Source organism: Ceratotherium simum, chromosome 19 (assembly GCF_057802395.1).
Source record: "Ceratotherium simum simum isolate JZ-2026a chromosome 19, ASM5780239v1, whole genome shotgun sequence".
Taxonomy (NCBI): domain Eukaryota; kingdom Metazoa; phylum Chordata; class Mammalia; order Perissodactyla; family Rhinocerotidae; genus Ceratotherium; species Ceratotherium simum.
Genome location: NC_141918.1, coordinates 37579186 through 37593725, shown reverse-complemented (window position 1 = coordinate 37593725; position 14540 = coordinate 37579186). Strand labels below are relative to the sequence as shown.

At 40.2% G+C, this 14540-nt stretch overlaps 1 protein-coding gene across 3 annotated transcripts in view; it reads right to left on the bottom strand.

Moving 5' to 3' along the window:
• NT5DC1 (5'-nucleotidase domain containing 1) overlaps positions 1-14540 on the bottom strand; it is a 135924-nt gene that overhangs the window by 18632 nt on the left and 102752 nt on the right. For all 3 annotated transcript variants that reach the window (XM_087444024.1, XM_014781182.2, XM_004422239.3), the window contains 2 exons: positions 7202-7376; positions 5271-5368 (listed from right to left, as the gene is read on the bottom strand). In XM_087444024.1, coding sequence (XP_087300150.1) covers positions 5271-5368; positions 7202-7376 — 273 coding nt within the window. The remainder of the gene's footprint in view (positions 1-5270; positions 5369-7201; positions 7377-14540) is intronic.

Below are 14540 nucleotides of genomic sequence, written 5' to 3'. Positions count from 1 at the left end.
AATAACAATCTTCAATGAAAGACACTGAGACATTCTCTTGGGGTGACTAAGATCTGTCATCGGTGGTCTTCTGACCAGTAGCATCTGCTTCATCAGAATGTTTGTTTAGAAACGCAGAATCTAAGGCTTCCCCCAGCCCTACTGAATCGGTCTCCATTTTAACATGATCCCTAGGTGATGTGAGCGTAAAGTCTGAGAAACTCTGATGCACAGAGAACAGCAGGAACAAAAACCTGATAGAAAAATAAAAGGCATTCGTTTCAGCAAAGATAGAGCAATGGGCACCTGTAAGGAGCAGACAGAGTGAGGATGAAAAGGTAATTGAACGAGCAGATTTGGAATTAGCCTTAGGATGCTATATGGAGTGGGGAGCCAATGCGCTTCTGTGTGTATGGGATTAAACACATTATGTGCCTAACAGTAATGAGTAGTATAAAATAAATGGAAAATTTTAAAGCAAGTGACAAATAGAAATTTGTGTTAATGAAAAGTATTTGAGGGCAGTGGGCAAGAGATGGAGGGAAGGTATAAAGTGAGGGCAGAGGGAGGAGTTAGAAGCCTCATAGGGAAGACAGTGATGAAGGCCTCCTGTGAAGGCTGGGGAGGACAGAGAAGAGACACTTCCAAGGAGCCTTTAAATAAAGCTTGAGGCACAGTATACTGGATGTGAAAGGGTGAAGATAACAGAGGTTTCTAACTGGGGCAATTCAGTGGATGTCGAAGTAATGAAGATAAGCCATATAGGGCGACTAGCATGTTTAGCTGTGTTTGGTTTCTACGTGGAAGAATATCAAGTTTGATTTCAGAATACTGAGTGGAGGTTGGTGTGCAGGAAGAAATGCAGTAGGAGGCTCTGGAAAAGAGATCTCAGCTAGGGAAAGATGTGGGAGCCAGTGTATTGCTGACAGCTGAGGTCAAGCGACCAAAGATAGCTATTTCAGCCATGATTCCCAAATTGGGAGTGGGAGGAGGGGTAGTTGGCAGCACGGGGGACACAGCAGTGAAAAAGACAGACACAATCCCCCTCCCCAGTGAATTTACAATCCTGCAAGGCAGCCGGGTGCCTCCCCACCAGACCCCTCAAGCCTTAGCCCTGGGGAGGAGCCGGAACACGCAGTGCGCGTGATGGGGAACAGGGAGATACAGATTTTGCCTAGAAGAGGCTGCTCACCCCTAAACAGTCCTTAAGCATTGGCAAAGTCTAGCAGGAGGAGCTCAGCCCCAGGGGCTCTGGCACCACCCTCCCCTTCTCATTTCCATGACAACTGCTGACCTCAGGGCTGTGTGACTGCCCTAAGGAAACACTGAGCTGGGGCTCGCACTCCGCCATGCCTTCCATCCCAGCAAGCTCCTCTGCCTTAATTTTACTTCAGACTTTGACCTTTTGGAGCAGTGATTTGATTTACATGACACTGGAGGTTATAACCGCGGACTGACAGGACTTGCATTGTACAATAACATTAACTTCCACACGGAGAATGGTTTGCCAGTTCCAAGGCTGAGAGATCAGTTATTAAGTACTGTAATAACGCAGACATGATGTAATAGTGCACCAATTCATACAGGGGACGATAAAGGCAGTGCAGGAATGTGGTAGGTGACAAACCAGGATAAGTCAGACGTGATGGGGACAGAGGAACTGAGGATGACTGATTTTCTTAGCTTGGGCAAGATCTGTAGTTGGAAATGTTAAAATGGAATCGTGGAATATGGGAAGAGGAGCATGCTAAGATGGGGGGAGGAAATTAATGAGTTGTTATAGGCACATCAAGTTTCATGAGATGATAGGGCTATGGGGTGTGAAGAATTTAGAAGACAGAAATAGACTTCTGCGAGTCAGGGAAAAGTGAAGCTGAGAGATAAGGAAGTGGGAGTCAGTGTATAGGTGACAGTTAAACATCAGAGTGATAGAGACCTGAAGGCAGCAGGAGAAGACAAGAGGCCAACACAAAACTGGAGAACATCAACATTTAAAGAGAAGGGTGAAGGGAAAGCAGCAGTGGAAACTGAGACAAAGCAGTTAGAGATAGGCAAAGAATCCGAATTAGCAGCAAAATAAACACTATAACAGAATATAATGAATAGAGATTTATTAATATGAGCAGTATGATCTTCTTACTAATAATAGTTCTGGCACTCTTTCTGCCCTCTAAATGGAAATACACTATTTTATGTTAACTCCAAAAACTGTAGGATTCACTATATCTTCCACTGAAAATTTTAAATCAGAGGCCCAGAAAACCAAACCTGGAAAAAACTTTAGAGATCTTCTAGTCTAATGCCTTCTGGATGTGAAAAAATTGAGGCAAGCTTTTCTATATATTACAGGAAAAGCATGAAATCCCATATATTCTGAGGTCCCTAGGCATTTTATTCTAATCACATTATAGACAATGATGGCAGGACTACGGGTCCTACTTCATCAGTCCAGACTTTTCATCTCTGAAACTATGAAAGAGAATGAAAAGCAGCAGACTACCTTTTAAAACAAAGTTTTTGTGAAAACTAAATGTAAAACAATTTTTAGGAATGGTATATTTATTATCTGCATAATTTTTAAGTTAAGATTTATAACATTTCATACTATAAATTTAGTCAAGATGACTATCAAGTCTTTTAACGATTATAGTATTTGAAAATACAGTTTGGATAATCATCACTATTATATCAGCCCTCAAATCCAATTTGATGCTGTATTACCAAAAGAAAATACTGCACAGAAGTCATAAGATACGTACTTCTACACGGTAACAGTTTTGAAACAGTCCACCCTTCCATCTCTGAATACTCTTCAATTAAATAGAGAAATACTGCATAAAGCATGGTAACTTGTCAGCATAAGTTAATGCGTTTGTGGTCAAAAAATTTGGTATATTTTTAATATGTACTGTTTTCCATTACTGGTGTAAGTGTGTCTGTATGTCTGTGTGAAATTTTAATAAAGTCTTTGTGGAATGGCATAAGTACTACTACAGGTGTAGAATAGGTATAGATCTTCTTGGAATAAAATATGAAATCCTGCAGATAAAAATAGAGGCAAACATTTATTGAGTACTTAGTTACATATTTAAATATAAGTTTGTGAAGAGTGGAAAAACTCTTTATACTTTTTTTTCCAGTCTACTACAAAGAGTATTATTTGAATCCCTGATAAAAGATTATTTTTTAACATCAAGGATTTATACAAGACGTTAAACCAACATATAAAAAACACCATCAATCTCTCCCTTTCTACTAGACTAGTGTTTCTTAACCTTGGCACTACTGAGATTTGGGGCCAGATAATTCTTTGTTGGTGGTAGTGGGGGTGCTGTCCTGTGTGATGTAGGCTGCTTAGCAGCGTCCTTGGCCTCTACCCACTAAAGTCCAGTAGCATCCCACCTCCCAATTTATCACAACTAGAAATGTCTCCAGACATTGCCAAATTTGTCCTGAGGAGCAAAATTGCCATAGTTGAAAACCACTGTACTAGACCACTCTCACCAGCACATATGCATATTCTAGTATCTTCAGTTTAAAAAAAATAAAATATGCCCTTGATCCTACATTGTCTTCCAGCTAAAACCTCAATTCTTTGACTATCTTCACAGCTAAAATTCTAAAAACAGTTGCCTACGCTCACTGGTTCCACTACCTCCAATGAACTCCTCAAGATGCTGCAATCTGGTTTCTCTCTCTATCCCTGCTCATCAAGACACCAGTGATCTCTGTGTCGCCCACTCCAAGGGACATTTCTCCTTCCTTTTTCAATTGACTTTTCAGGAGAATTTGCCCTAGCTGACCACTCTTTCCTCTCCTCTCTGTCTTCCGAACACTGTACTCTCCTCTTTCCCCCACTATAATCTGTCTGCTCCTACACAGTACTCTTCTCCATCCTCAATGTCCGAGTGTGCCAGAGCTTGGTCTGGGCCTTTTGCCTTTCTACATTCTCTGTATTTGATCTCATATAAGCCCCTGGCTTCAAATACTCCTCTAGGAGCTGATGACTCCCAAATTTATATCCTGAGACTACACCTGTTCCCTTGGACTCCAGGCTCATTTATACAATTTTCTAATTGATAGCTCCAGTTAGATAACTCAGAGGCACTTCAAAATTAATATGCTGAAAAATGAGTTCTTTTTTTTTGGTGAGGAAGATTGGCCCTGAGCTAACAGCTGTGCCAGTCTTCCTCTATTTTGTATGTGGGTTGCTGCCACAGCATGGCTTGATGGGCAGTGTGTAGGTCCGCACCCGGGATCCGAACCTGTGAACCCTGGGCCACCAATGCGGAGCACACGAACTTAACCACTGTGCCACCAGACCAGCCCTGAAAAATGAGTTCTTAATAGTTATAACCCCCACCTCACCCAAACTTTTCCTCTGTATTCTTCCTCATGGCTGTAAATGGTCCCACCAGTCACTCATTTGCTCAATTCAGAAAAAAGGAAAACCCACAACCTGGAAGTCATTTTTGATTCCTCCTGTCTCCACCTTCTGCTTCTAAAGTATCACCAAGTCCTGTGTTTTCCATCTCCACAATGTATCTTAAATGTATCTACTTCTCTCCATCGCCAGTGCTATCTCCTCAGACCAAACAACCACAATCCTCACTTGGGATGTTCAATTGCCTGGTCTTCCTCCTTCTCTCTATCCTCCCCCACATCCAATCCATTCCCCACTCGGCAGCCAAAGAGGTCTCTATGTCACTCTTATACCTCAATTGACTAGCTTCAGATTGCTCGTGGAATAAAATTCAAACCCATTTCCACAGCGTTTGAGGCTGCCTGCCTTCCTAACTTCACCCCCTCTCTCCCCACGACCATGTGCCAGAATCACAGGCCTCTTCTCCGTCACTGGAACTTGCCCAAACTACTCTCCCACTGGGCCTTTGCATTTGTTTGTCACTGCCAGGGACACTCTTCCTCTGCTCTTCTTATTACTACTCCCTCAGGTCCCACCTGGCAGGTCACCTTACCTGACTTTTTCAGGCAGGCCTTCCCTGGCCAGCCACTCTGAGGTGGCCTCCCAATTACTCTACCTCAGCAGGCAGTCATTTCCTTCACGACAGGTAACAGGACTTGTAACCATCCCATGCATTTACTGATTTGCTTGCGTGGGGGTGTTTGTTTCTGCATCCCCATGAGGGGAAAGATAACTTAGTATCTCTTTTATACCCCCTGTTGCATCTAACACAGTACTTTGCACAGGGTTGTCAGCCAACAGGTATTTATTGAGTAACCGAGTGAACAAATTTTAAGTAGGAGAAGAAAGATACAAAACGTTCACTTACCCAGTGTCCGGAAAGGCCTCTGACTTGGTGACTGGGAGAAGAAACCAGGCTTCAATGCATTTGTAATCACAATGTCAAAAAGATCTGCAAAATCATTCCTAAAAGGCAACAATATTTTTCATAAATTTATTTTAGGGAATTAGAAAAGGTCCATATAAAACAGAACTTAATCCTCGTCTATTTGACTACAGCATCACTTCTTATCTTTTGATTAACTTTTACATTCTTTCTATACATTTTAAAGTGGATCTCACACTGGAAATAGGTGATTGAGCACTAGTCTTCCTGACAACACCCTGAAGTATAAAACATAAGGGGAAAAAAGCACATTAACTCATTAACTCTAGGTGCTAAACTGGCTTTCTCATGACGGTAATATAATGGGTGAATTCAATAGTTTCTAACAGCTAAAATATTCATGAGCTACGTCTTTAAATTTGGGGCCTGAAATTTGTCTGGATTTATTAGCATAAAGAATTATTAATAATTTTTTGTTACATAGGTCCCACAGAAAGCTAGCATTATATCAAGTCAGGTGACAGCTTTCAGAGAGCGTTCAAAACGTGAAGGAGATACTTTATTTTGAAAATCAGTGTAGTGTTATAATGTGGCAATTTTTAGGTAACAAAAATAATTGCTTTTTAGTCTGTATTTAATACTATATTAAGGAATATTTGGGATGGCAAAGGAAAGATAGTCCTTGTTCCTGAGGGACTCACTATTGCAATGGAATGAAAATATTTACCCAACATTCCAGAATACTTTTACAAATCAAAGCCTCCCTGAAGAGAAATTAAGATAGGAAGACAAACTTTGGTTATCTATGTTAATGAAAAAGAAATTAAGACTCCTGAGTGTTTATTCTGAAGCATGGTCCCACTACCAGGACAGCAAATGTCTCTACAAGAGGCCCCTTCTGAGGCATCCAGGACCTCAGCTTTAATTTACTTCAAGGATCTCAAGCCTATGTATTATTCAGAAAGCAGAAAATCCACGGATACTGTCACAGACCAGTGTAAACCCACATGTGCTGAGGAACATAGAAATCAGGAGGCTAAAGAAGTCTATCAGAGGTCAGTCTTGAGGCTAAAATTTGCTTCATACTCATGGCAATTCAGTATTTGCTGAAATTTGAGGGAGCAGTGGAGATCTAACAGCCCATTTTAGAATCTGGCTCTGACCACGGCAATTCCCTAGTTGCCCACAAAAATGACATAAATAAGTACTAACACTTACCGAAACCTGCCAACTACTCTGCACTAATACTTGACCTGCATTAGGCGATTTAAACTTCCCCTTAGACCTGTGAGGTATTATTGTCCCATTTTAAAGATGATGAAATTGAGGCTTAGAGAGGTTATAGAACCTACCCCCCGGTCACAGAATAAGTTGCAAGGCAGGGCTTGAACCCACATTGGTCTTATTTTAAGTCTATGCACTTACACTGCCTCATGGACGTCAGTTCCAACCCTGGCTGTGCGAAATGGTGAAGTACATGGCTCCATACTGAAATGGCTACAGAGGGGCTGTACTCCAGGTATGTGTCAGGGAGTATAGTCTACAACTCAGTGTCCCTCAGTAATCATCCAAAGCTGAGAAACCAAATTCATGGAAGATACCTGAAGGACATGAGGTCCATCCACCTTTCAGAAAATCCAAAGCTCAGATCATCAACAGGCTATGAGCATACTGGCCCCTAGTAACATAGCTTTGTGAAAACGTACTGTAGTGGGGGGGGGGGGGGGGTGACGCGCGAGGGGGCGGTGTTGCTGTCAGCAGATATTTAGGGATGTTATGAGAAACAACCACTTGTCCCTCAGCATTGTTTAATATAATGATATGGTCATAAATGAGCACTTTTGAAAAAACACTGGCCTAGTTTGCTATCAGTATTTCATAACACCATGAAAACAGAATGACTCATCACTCACCCAAGGATATGTTCGCAGAGAAGTCTACAGTAATCACTGTGAGAACTGGTAATTAACAAAAGAATTTTCCCAGCATTCTTTAGCCGTCGAAGCCACTTTTTTACAGATTCAGGACAACTGTGTAAATATCTGCCTGGATCTCTTTTTACTTCTGGAAAATATATTCCACAATTTTCTGAAAAGTAAAAATATCAAGAAGAGTTTTCTTTTAAAAAAATTTTTGACTCTGTATTCTCAAATTCATCTCTCTCAAAGCTATAGACAAAATTAAAAGGATAAAAATAAGTTTGAACAATCTAGCAATGATGCCACTGGTAACTGCTTCTTAAGAATACTTCTTGTTCTTTACTTAAAAACACGATGATTGAAAATGTCAGTCGAGGGCCGGCCCCCTGGCTTAGCGGTTAAGTGCGCGCACTCCGCTACTGGCGGCCCGGGTTCGGATCCCAGGCGCGCACCGACGCACCGCTTCTCCGGCCATGCTGAGGCCGTGGCCCACGTACAGCAACTAGAAGGATGTGCAACTATGACATACAACTATCTACTGGGGCTTTGGGAGAAAAAAAAAAGAAAAAAAAATTTTAGAAAATGTCAGTTGAGAATATCTGTTGGCTATTTGACAAGAACTGATAAACTATTAAAACAGATAACATAGACACAATATAATGAGCATTTTCAAATCAGAGAAAACCTTACTGCATTAAAAATGTCAATTAAGTGCCGGCCCCGTGGCTTGGTGGTTAAGTGCGTGCGCTCCGCTACTGGCGGCCCGGGTTCAGATCCCAGGCGCGCACGGACGCACCGCTTCTCCGGCCATGCTGAGGCCGCGTCCCACGTACAGCAACAAGAAGGATGTGCAGCTATGACATACAGCTATCTACTAGGGCTTTGGGGAAAAAAAGAAAGAGGAGGATTAGCACGGATGTTAGCTCAGGGCTGATCTTCCTCACAAAAAAAAAAAAAATGTCAATTAGTAAATATTCTTTCAATCATTCAACAAACATTTGCTAAATACAGATAACAAACAAATATTCAGATAATGCACCAGGAATACGTATTTGGCATGAAGATGTTGAGAAGGGAGCTGGGTTCCTCAGAGTCACAGCAGTGTTGTGTCAGATGGAACTCAGACTAGAAGAGCCTGTCTGTTACAGCCTCTGAGAGGCGCCGAGATGCCAAATGGAAAAACAAGCCAGAAACGGCCAGAAAGCACTGCAGGTGACAGTGAAAAGCGAAGGACTTGAATCAGTGAGCTGGGACTGCTGGCTCTGTTCTTCAGGTCGTTAAGAGTCCAAGGGGTCAGGCTGAGCTCCAAGGCAGAAAGCGGCAACATTCCCAGAAGTCCTGGTCAGATGCACCCACAGTGCTTGACATGGTGCTGTGAAAGTTGTGGGTCCTCAGCAGACCATTGCAGATTTGGTTGAAATGCTTCTAGACTCATAAAGCATTAGCGATACTGCTCTCTGGGAAAGACAGCACTAATCAGCAGATAAACAGACCCCAAGTTCTCACTTTCTTTAACTGCAAGGAGAAGGACACGTGCATAAACAAAACAATAGGTGAAAGAGCTTGTACCAAAGGATGAACTCTGCAACTCTGCACCGTGGCAAGCACTTGACATGACAGAAATGAAAGTGAGATTTCAAGAATATCAGGACAGGAAAGAAGAGTCTCTAGCTAAAAAAAAACAAAATAGGGGCTGGCCTGGTGGTGTAGTGGTTAAGTTCGCGTGCTCTGCTTCGGCAGCCCAGGGTTCACGGGCTCTTGGTGTGGACCTACACATCGCTCATTAAGCCATGCTGTGGCAGCGTCCCACGTACAAAACAGAGGAAAACTGGCAACGGATGTTAGCTCAAGGCCAATATTCCTCAAAAAATAGATTAATTAATTAAGAAAACAAAAACAAAACCAGAAATGGTAGCAAACACTGTTGTCTGCTGGCACAATCTACTGCCCCTCTTCTCTGTCAGAGAGTTCTCTGATTTCGTTCAAGGTTTTATCCTCCTCTGAGGGGCTGGGTGCTCAGGAAGGGCATTGGTCTCTATCGGTCTACCCTATCATGGTTAATTCCTTCCCCTGGCCAGTGACTTGTTTAGGAAGGTGCAGGAGACCCAGGCATGGCCAATGAGACTTGAGGAGAACTCTGCTGGGGGTCTCTGGAGTTATGTATACCACTGATAAGAAGCTGATAAGAAGAAATCTACATAGTGGGACACGTCCCTTCTTCTATTCTGAACTTTGCTATCACTATATGTTCTAGCTAGAACTGCAGCAGCTATCTTCAACACAAAGCACAAGTCTGACATACCAGGGATGGCCAAGTGGAAATCTGAAAGTAATCTGGGTCTCTGACAACATCATTGAGTCTCTGATCAAGATACTGAAATAACCACCCCTGGAAATCCCACCCAAACTCTGGACATCTGGTCATGTGAAATAACTCAATTTAATAATAGCTTAAGGGGCCGGCCCGGTGGTGCGGTGGTTAAGTGTGCGCACTCCGCTTCGGCGGCCCGGGGTTCGCAGGTTCAGATCCCGGGTGCGCACCAACAAACGGCTTGTCAAGCCATTCTGTGGCGGCATCCCATATAAAGTAGAGGAAGATGGACACGGATGTTAGCCCAGGGCCAATCTTCCTCAGGAAAAAGAGGAAGATTGGCATCAGATGTTAGCTCAGGGCAGTCTTCCTCACAAAAAAAAAAGAAAGAAAAAGAAAAAATAATAGCTTAAACATTAAGGATATCTATTATTTGCAGCACAGAGCATCTCTATTCAGAAAATAATACACTGCAAGAATTCATCACAACCAGACCAAAAAATAACTTAATCAAGAAAGAATATGTTACACTTTGAGAATAATATTCAGACATGAGAAGACCAAGAACAAAAATAAAGTTGTTGTTCTTGTATTTTGCCCTACGGGGACACTGGTGTGTAAACTTCTAGGATCTCTCAATATCCCAGAAGCTATGTTAACAGCCCTTAATAAAATTAAAATATATCTCTGTTTTTCAGGGAAAAGAAGGTACTAGTAAGATAGGGCTAATTTAAGAAAGAGAAAACACAATTAAGTAGCTAAGAATACAACAGTTTGATGAGTGACTATCAAAGTACTAGCAGAGGCTGTGTCTCTCTCAGAATTTATTATATCTAAAGGAGTCATGTGTGAGATTATTTTTCCAGAAAAGCAAAGATTTTGTAGCAATAGTTTTATGGGCTGGATAACAGAAGATTTATAGTCTATATCGCTGAACACATTTATATACTTAAGCTTCTGCATTCAGAAACTTGAGAAAAAGGCTATTTTTTCCTTAGCTATATGTGTTTAGTGCCATCTAGTGATCAAAATATAAATTACTATTAAAACGTTACTGTTCTATTTCCAAACGAATAAAAAAAATAAAGCATATACATTTAAATACCGTATTTTAAAATCCTTGCCTATATTAATTTTATTAGTATTTCTTAATAAGCCTAATGCAAAAGAGTGCAAACATTATAGTTTACTTGGCGACAATTACTCTCAGAGGTACTGATGGGGGTGTCCTTGCTTTGTTCACAAGCCAGATTGAAATGAAGAAACTAAAAAAGACAAACTCTGTACAAATAGATACTCAATGGCAGATTATGAGTTACTCTTACTATAATAGGTCACTGACTGTTGTTGGGGAAAATATTATTGTCCCCTTTTAACCTCAAATTATTAAAGGAAGAGGAGATATAATTACATAAATATTCATCTTTTTTAAAATTTGTTTTGACTGAGATATAATTGACATATAATGTGCAAGTTTAAGCAGTACAATGTGTTGATCTGCAACATTTATATATTGCAATATGATTTCCACCGCAGCATTAGCTAACACCTCTATCATGTCACATAATTATCATTTCTTTTTTGTGGTGGGAACAATTAAGATCTAGTCTCTTAGCAATTTTGAAGTTTATAATACAGTATGGTTGTCTATAATATACATTCATCTTTTTCTTGAAATAAATCAAGCTACTGAACCAAAGGAAAAGTTATGTTAAACATACTACACTGAATTATAATCGTCAATTAAATTGTCTCTGCAAAGAGACTGTAAACTCCTAAAGGTAGGGAGTATAACTTTCTGTTTGGCACGGAGCAGGCGACCCGGGGCAGACACAGGAACACTTATGTTTCTTTATACTCAAAGTAATAATGTGATTTGTAACATATAACATAACTGTGAATGACAAAAAATGGTCCTATCAAAGTCATCCTATCTAAAGTACCTTCCATTTTTTTTACTCCTACTGAAAAAAAGGATCATGTTTAATTATACTATGATACTGATAGATTAACATTGACTGGACAAGACAGAGAATTTAGACCTACCGTGGAAAGAAAGGAATGGTCTTGTTTGTTCTCAACTCACAAAGTAGCCTGTGTTTTCACTTAACCTCAAAGGAATTCTATTTCACTCACTTTATGGCACTCATTTTCCTGGCCTTTCCCCCCCTCTTATATCCTTAGATGCTGGTATTTTCTGCATCCAGACGGGATTACAAGTAAAATTTTTAAAAACTTAATTCTAAAGAATAAAAGTTTAGCTCTCCTATAGTAAAAGATTGGTTAATACAAAGTCAAGAAAATAACAGCAAAGTGTTGCAACAGTCTGCTATGCACATAAAATGGCCTGTATTTATTAAACACGATTCAGGATTTAGGGACCTCTTGTGGTCCCTAAACTTGTACAAGTTTACTTGTACAAGTACAACTTGAATATTAAAAATACTTTTTTAGTTTAACAGACAATTGTGCCACATCACTATTTCTACCATCACAGAGTAAGCCTTTTTCTTGTTAACTGTATCACTACTGTTTGTGTGATTTGTGGTTGGAGTTTTCAAAGCTGTTGTCGCAGGGAATTAGAGATGCCGGGATGCTAACAGCTCTACCATCAGCCTCCACTTAAGGTCTGTTGTTATTTCCATTGCAGAACAGAACTTAGGAGAGACTGAAACATTTACAACCTTTTTAGAAGTTACAGAAGATAATGCTAGTGAACAGCTAAAATGTTCAGCTATGAATTGTTTACATGTATTTGCTGTAAGAGACCATAAAACTAATTTTCTGAAACATATATAATTTTTTTTGGCCAAGAGATATTGAAATATTTTTTGAAGGATGAAAGAAATAAACAACAGATAAAGTATGTTCTAAATTTCTTTTATTTCTTTCTAGAGGGCAAAAGACGAAACTGAAATTTAATACGAAAACAGATTTGTTTTTGGTCCCTATATGGTTTGTTTCTAATCTAATATGACTGTATTTGTAAGTAAAGAAATCTAGAATATCTAGATTGAGTAAAGTGAAAATCTATATGCTATATATAATCTTGGAAAAGGACAACAAATAAGAACTGGGAAATGAAGTATATAATGTATTGAAAAACATAATTTATAAAACTTACATTTTAACAGTATTTGACTTCTATCTCTGTATCCGTGCCCCACCCCAAAGATTCTGATTTAATTGGTCTGGGCTGTGGTGACGACATTGGCATTTTTTAAAGCTCTCCATGTAATTTTAACGTACAGCTGGGATTAAGAATTATTGTTCTACGATGTAAGAACTAGAACTCGAGCTCTCTGTATATTCTGCCTGCCTCACTGTATATCATAGGCTCTCGGAACACACACATCTCACAGATCTCAGGGCTGACTGAGTTCAGCTGGACGGGTCTCACTTGGGGCGTGTCAGTCAGACGTCACTGGGTCTGGAATCACCTAAGGGCTTCTTCACTCACTGTCTGGCACCTGGGCTGGAATGGCTGAAACAGTGCGGGCTGGTGAAACATCTCTGCACTTGGCTAGCTTGGGCTTCCCCAGAGCGTGCCGGTGTCAGCATAGTTGGACTTCTTAAATGGCAGTGGGCTTCCCCGAGAGCAAGGATTCTGATGACCTAGCCTTAGAAGTCTTATATAGTGTCACTTCTGCTGTATTTTACTGATTATATGGGGCCACCTCATTTTCAAGGAGAAGAAAACAGACGGGTGTAAATTCTGGGAGGCATAATTCTTTAGGGGCTATCTTTTCAGAGTAGCTACCAAATATACCAATATTTTGGTGTGATTCTTGCCACTATGTTTTCTATTTTTAAGTAACTATATGGGAATTTTAAGCTTACCACATAGAGACTTTTACCTGGGTTTTTGTTCTGCATCATATTTGAGCAGTTTCCTGTGGCATTAACAGTTATTTTAAAACAGTTAATGGTTTGGATTTAATATCAAATTTTATAAATGAATTATTTACAATTATCTTATAATGATAAGTGACATACTTTGAGTGCTTATTTTTACCAAACGTAATTCTAAGACCTTTACGATTATTAACGTATTTAATCCTTACAAGAACCCTGTGAGATGGGTCCTATATTATTTCCTATTTGGCAGTTAAGGAAACTGAGATACAGCGAGGCTAAGGAACTTGCCCAAAATCACAGAGCTAGAATGTGGCAGAGCCAGGATTTGAATGCAACCAGCCTGCTTTCAGAGCCTGTGCAATATTGCCTCTCCAGTGATATGGCACTTGGGTCCACATAATAACTTCAGGGACACCATAAATCCTGACTCTTTTTTTTTTTTGCATATGGTACACTATTACATAGTCTCACAGTTCAGGAGCTTTGGGGTTGACTGGAATTCAAATAAGTGAGAATTTGAAATTTTGAAAAATCAAATTAGATTTCTGCAGAGGTAAGAAGTATTTATCAGTGTGGGTTCTATCTAATTATAGTCACAGCATCTAGAACTGGAAGGGGGCTTAGAAATCATCTTCTTCAACCCTGTCTTGTTAAAGATGAATTGGTAGAGAGCACAGACTTTGCTCAAAATTACAGTTTGTAACAAACTTGGGAATGGAATAGAGTACTCAAGAATCCTAGTCCACTAAACCTTACCTAACCTCATCATGTACACGAGGTACGAAACCTCATTGGTGACATGTCTAAATCTGTGTGTTTCAGATTTAACTCATCTGGTGATCAGTGTCTGTTAAAGAAAAATAATGTGTTCAGAAGAAGCAGAAGTCAAGCCCTTTTAAATGGTTTACCTGTCTTGCTCTGTAATTATTGCATAATGTGCTGTTCCTCAGAATTTCTATAGAAGTTCTTTGTAGTCACTGAGGTGATGTTATCTATGCTATTATCTGGGAGCTGAGATCTTACACTGAAATAGGAAAAAACCAGAATGAATGTCTTACATTAAGGAATAAATACTATCTCCCTTCCTGGAACGCAGTCTTCCCTCTGCTGCCTAGGAACGTTTGTGGCTTGTCACAAGATTACATTCTCTGTGGAGCCCTCCTC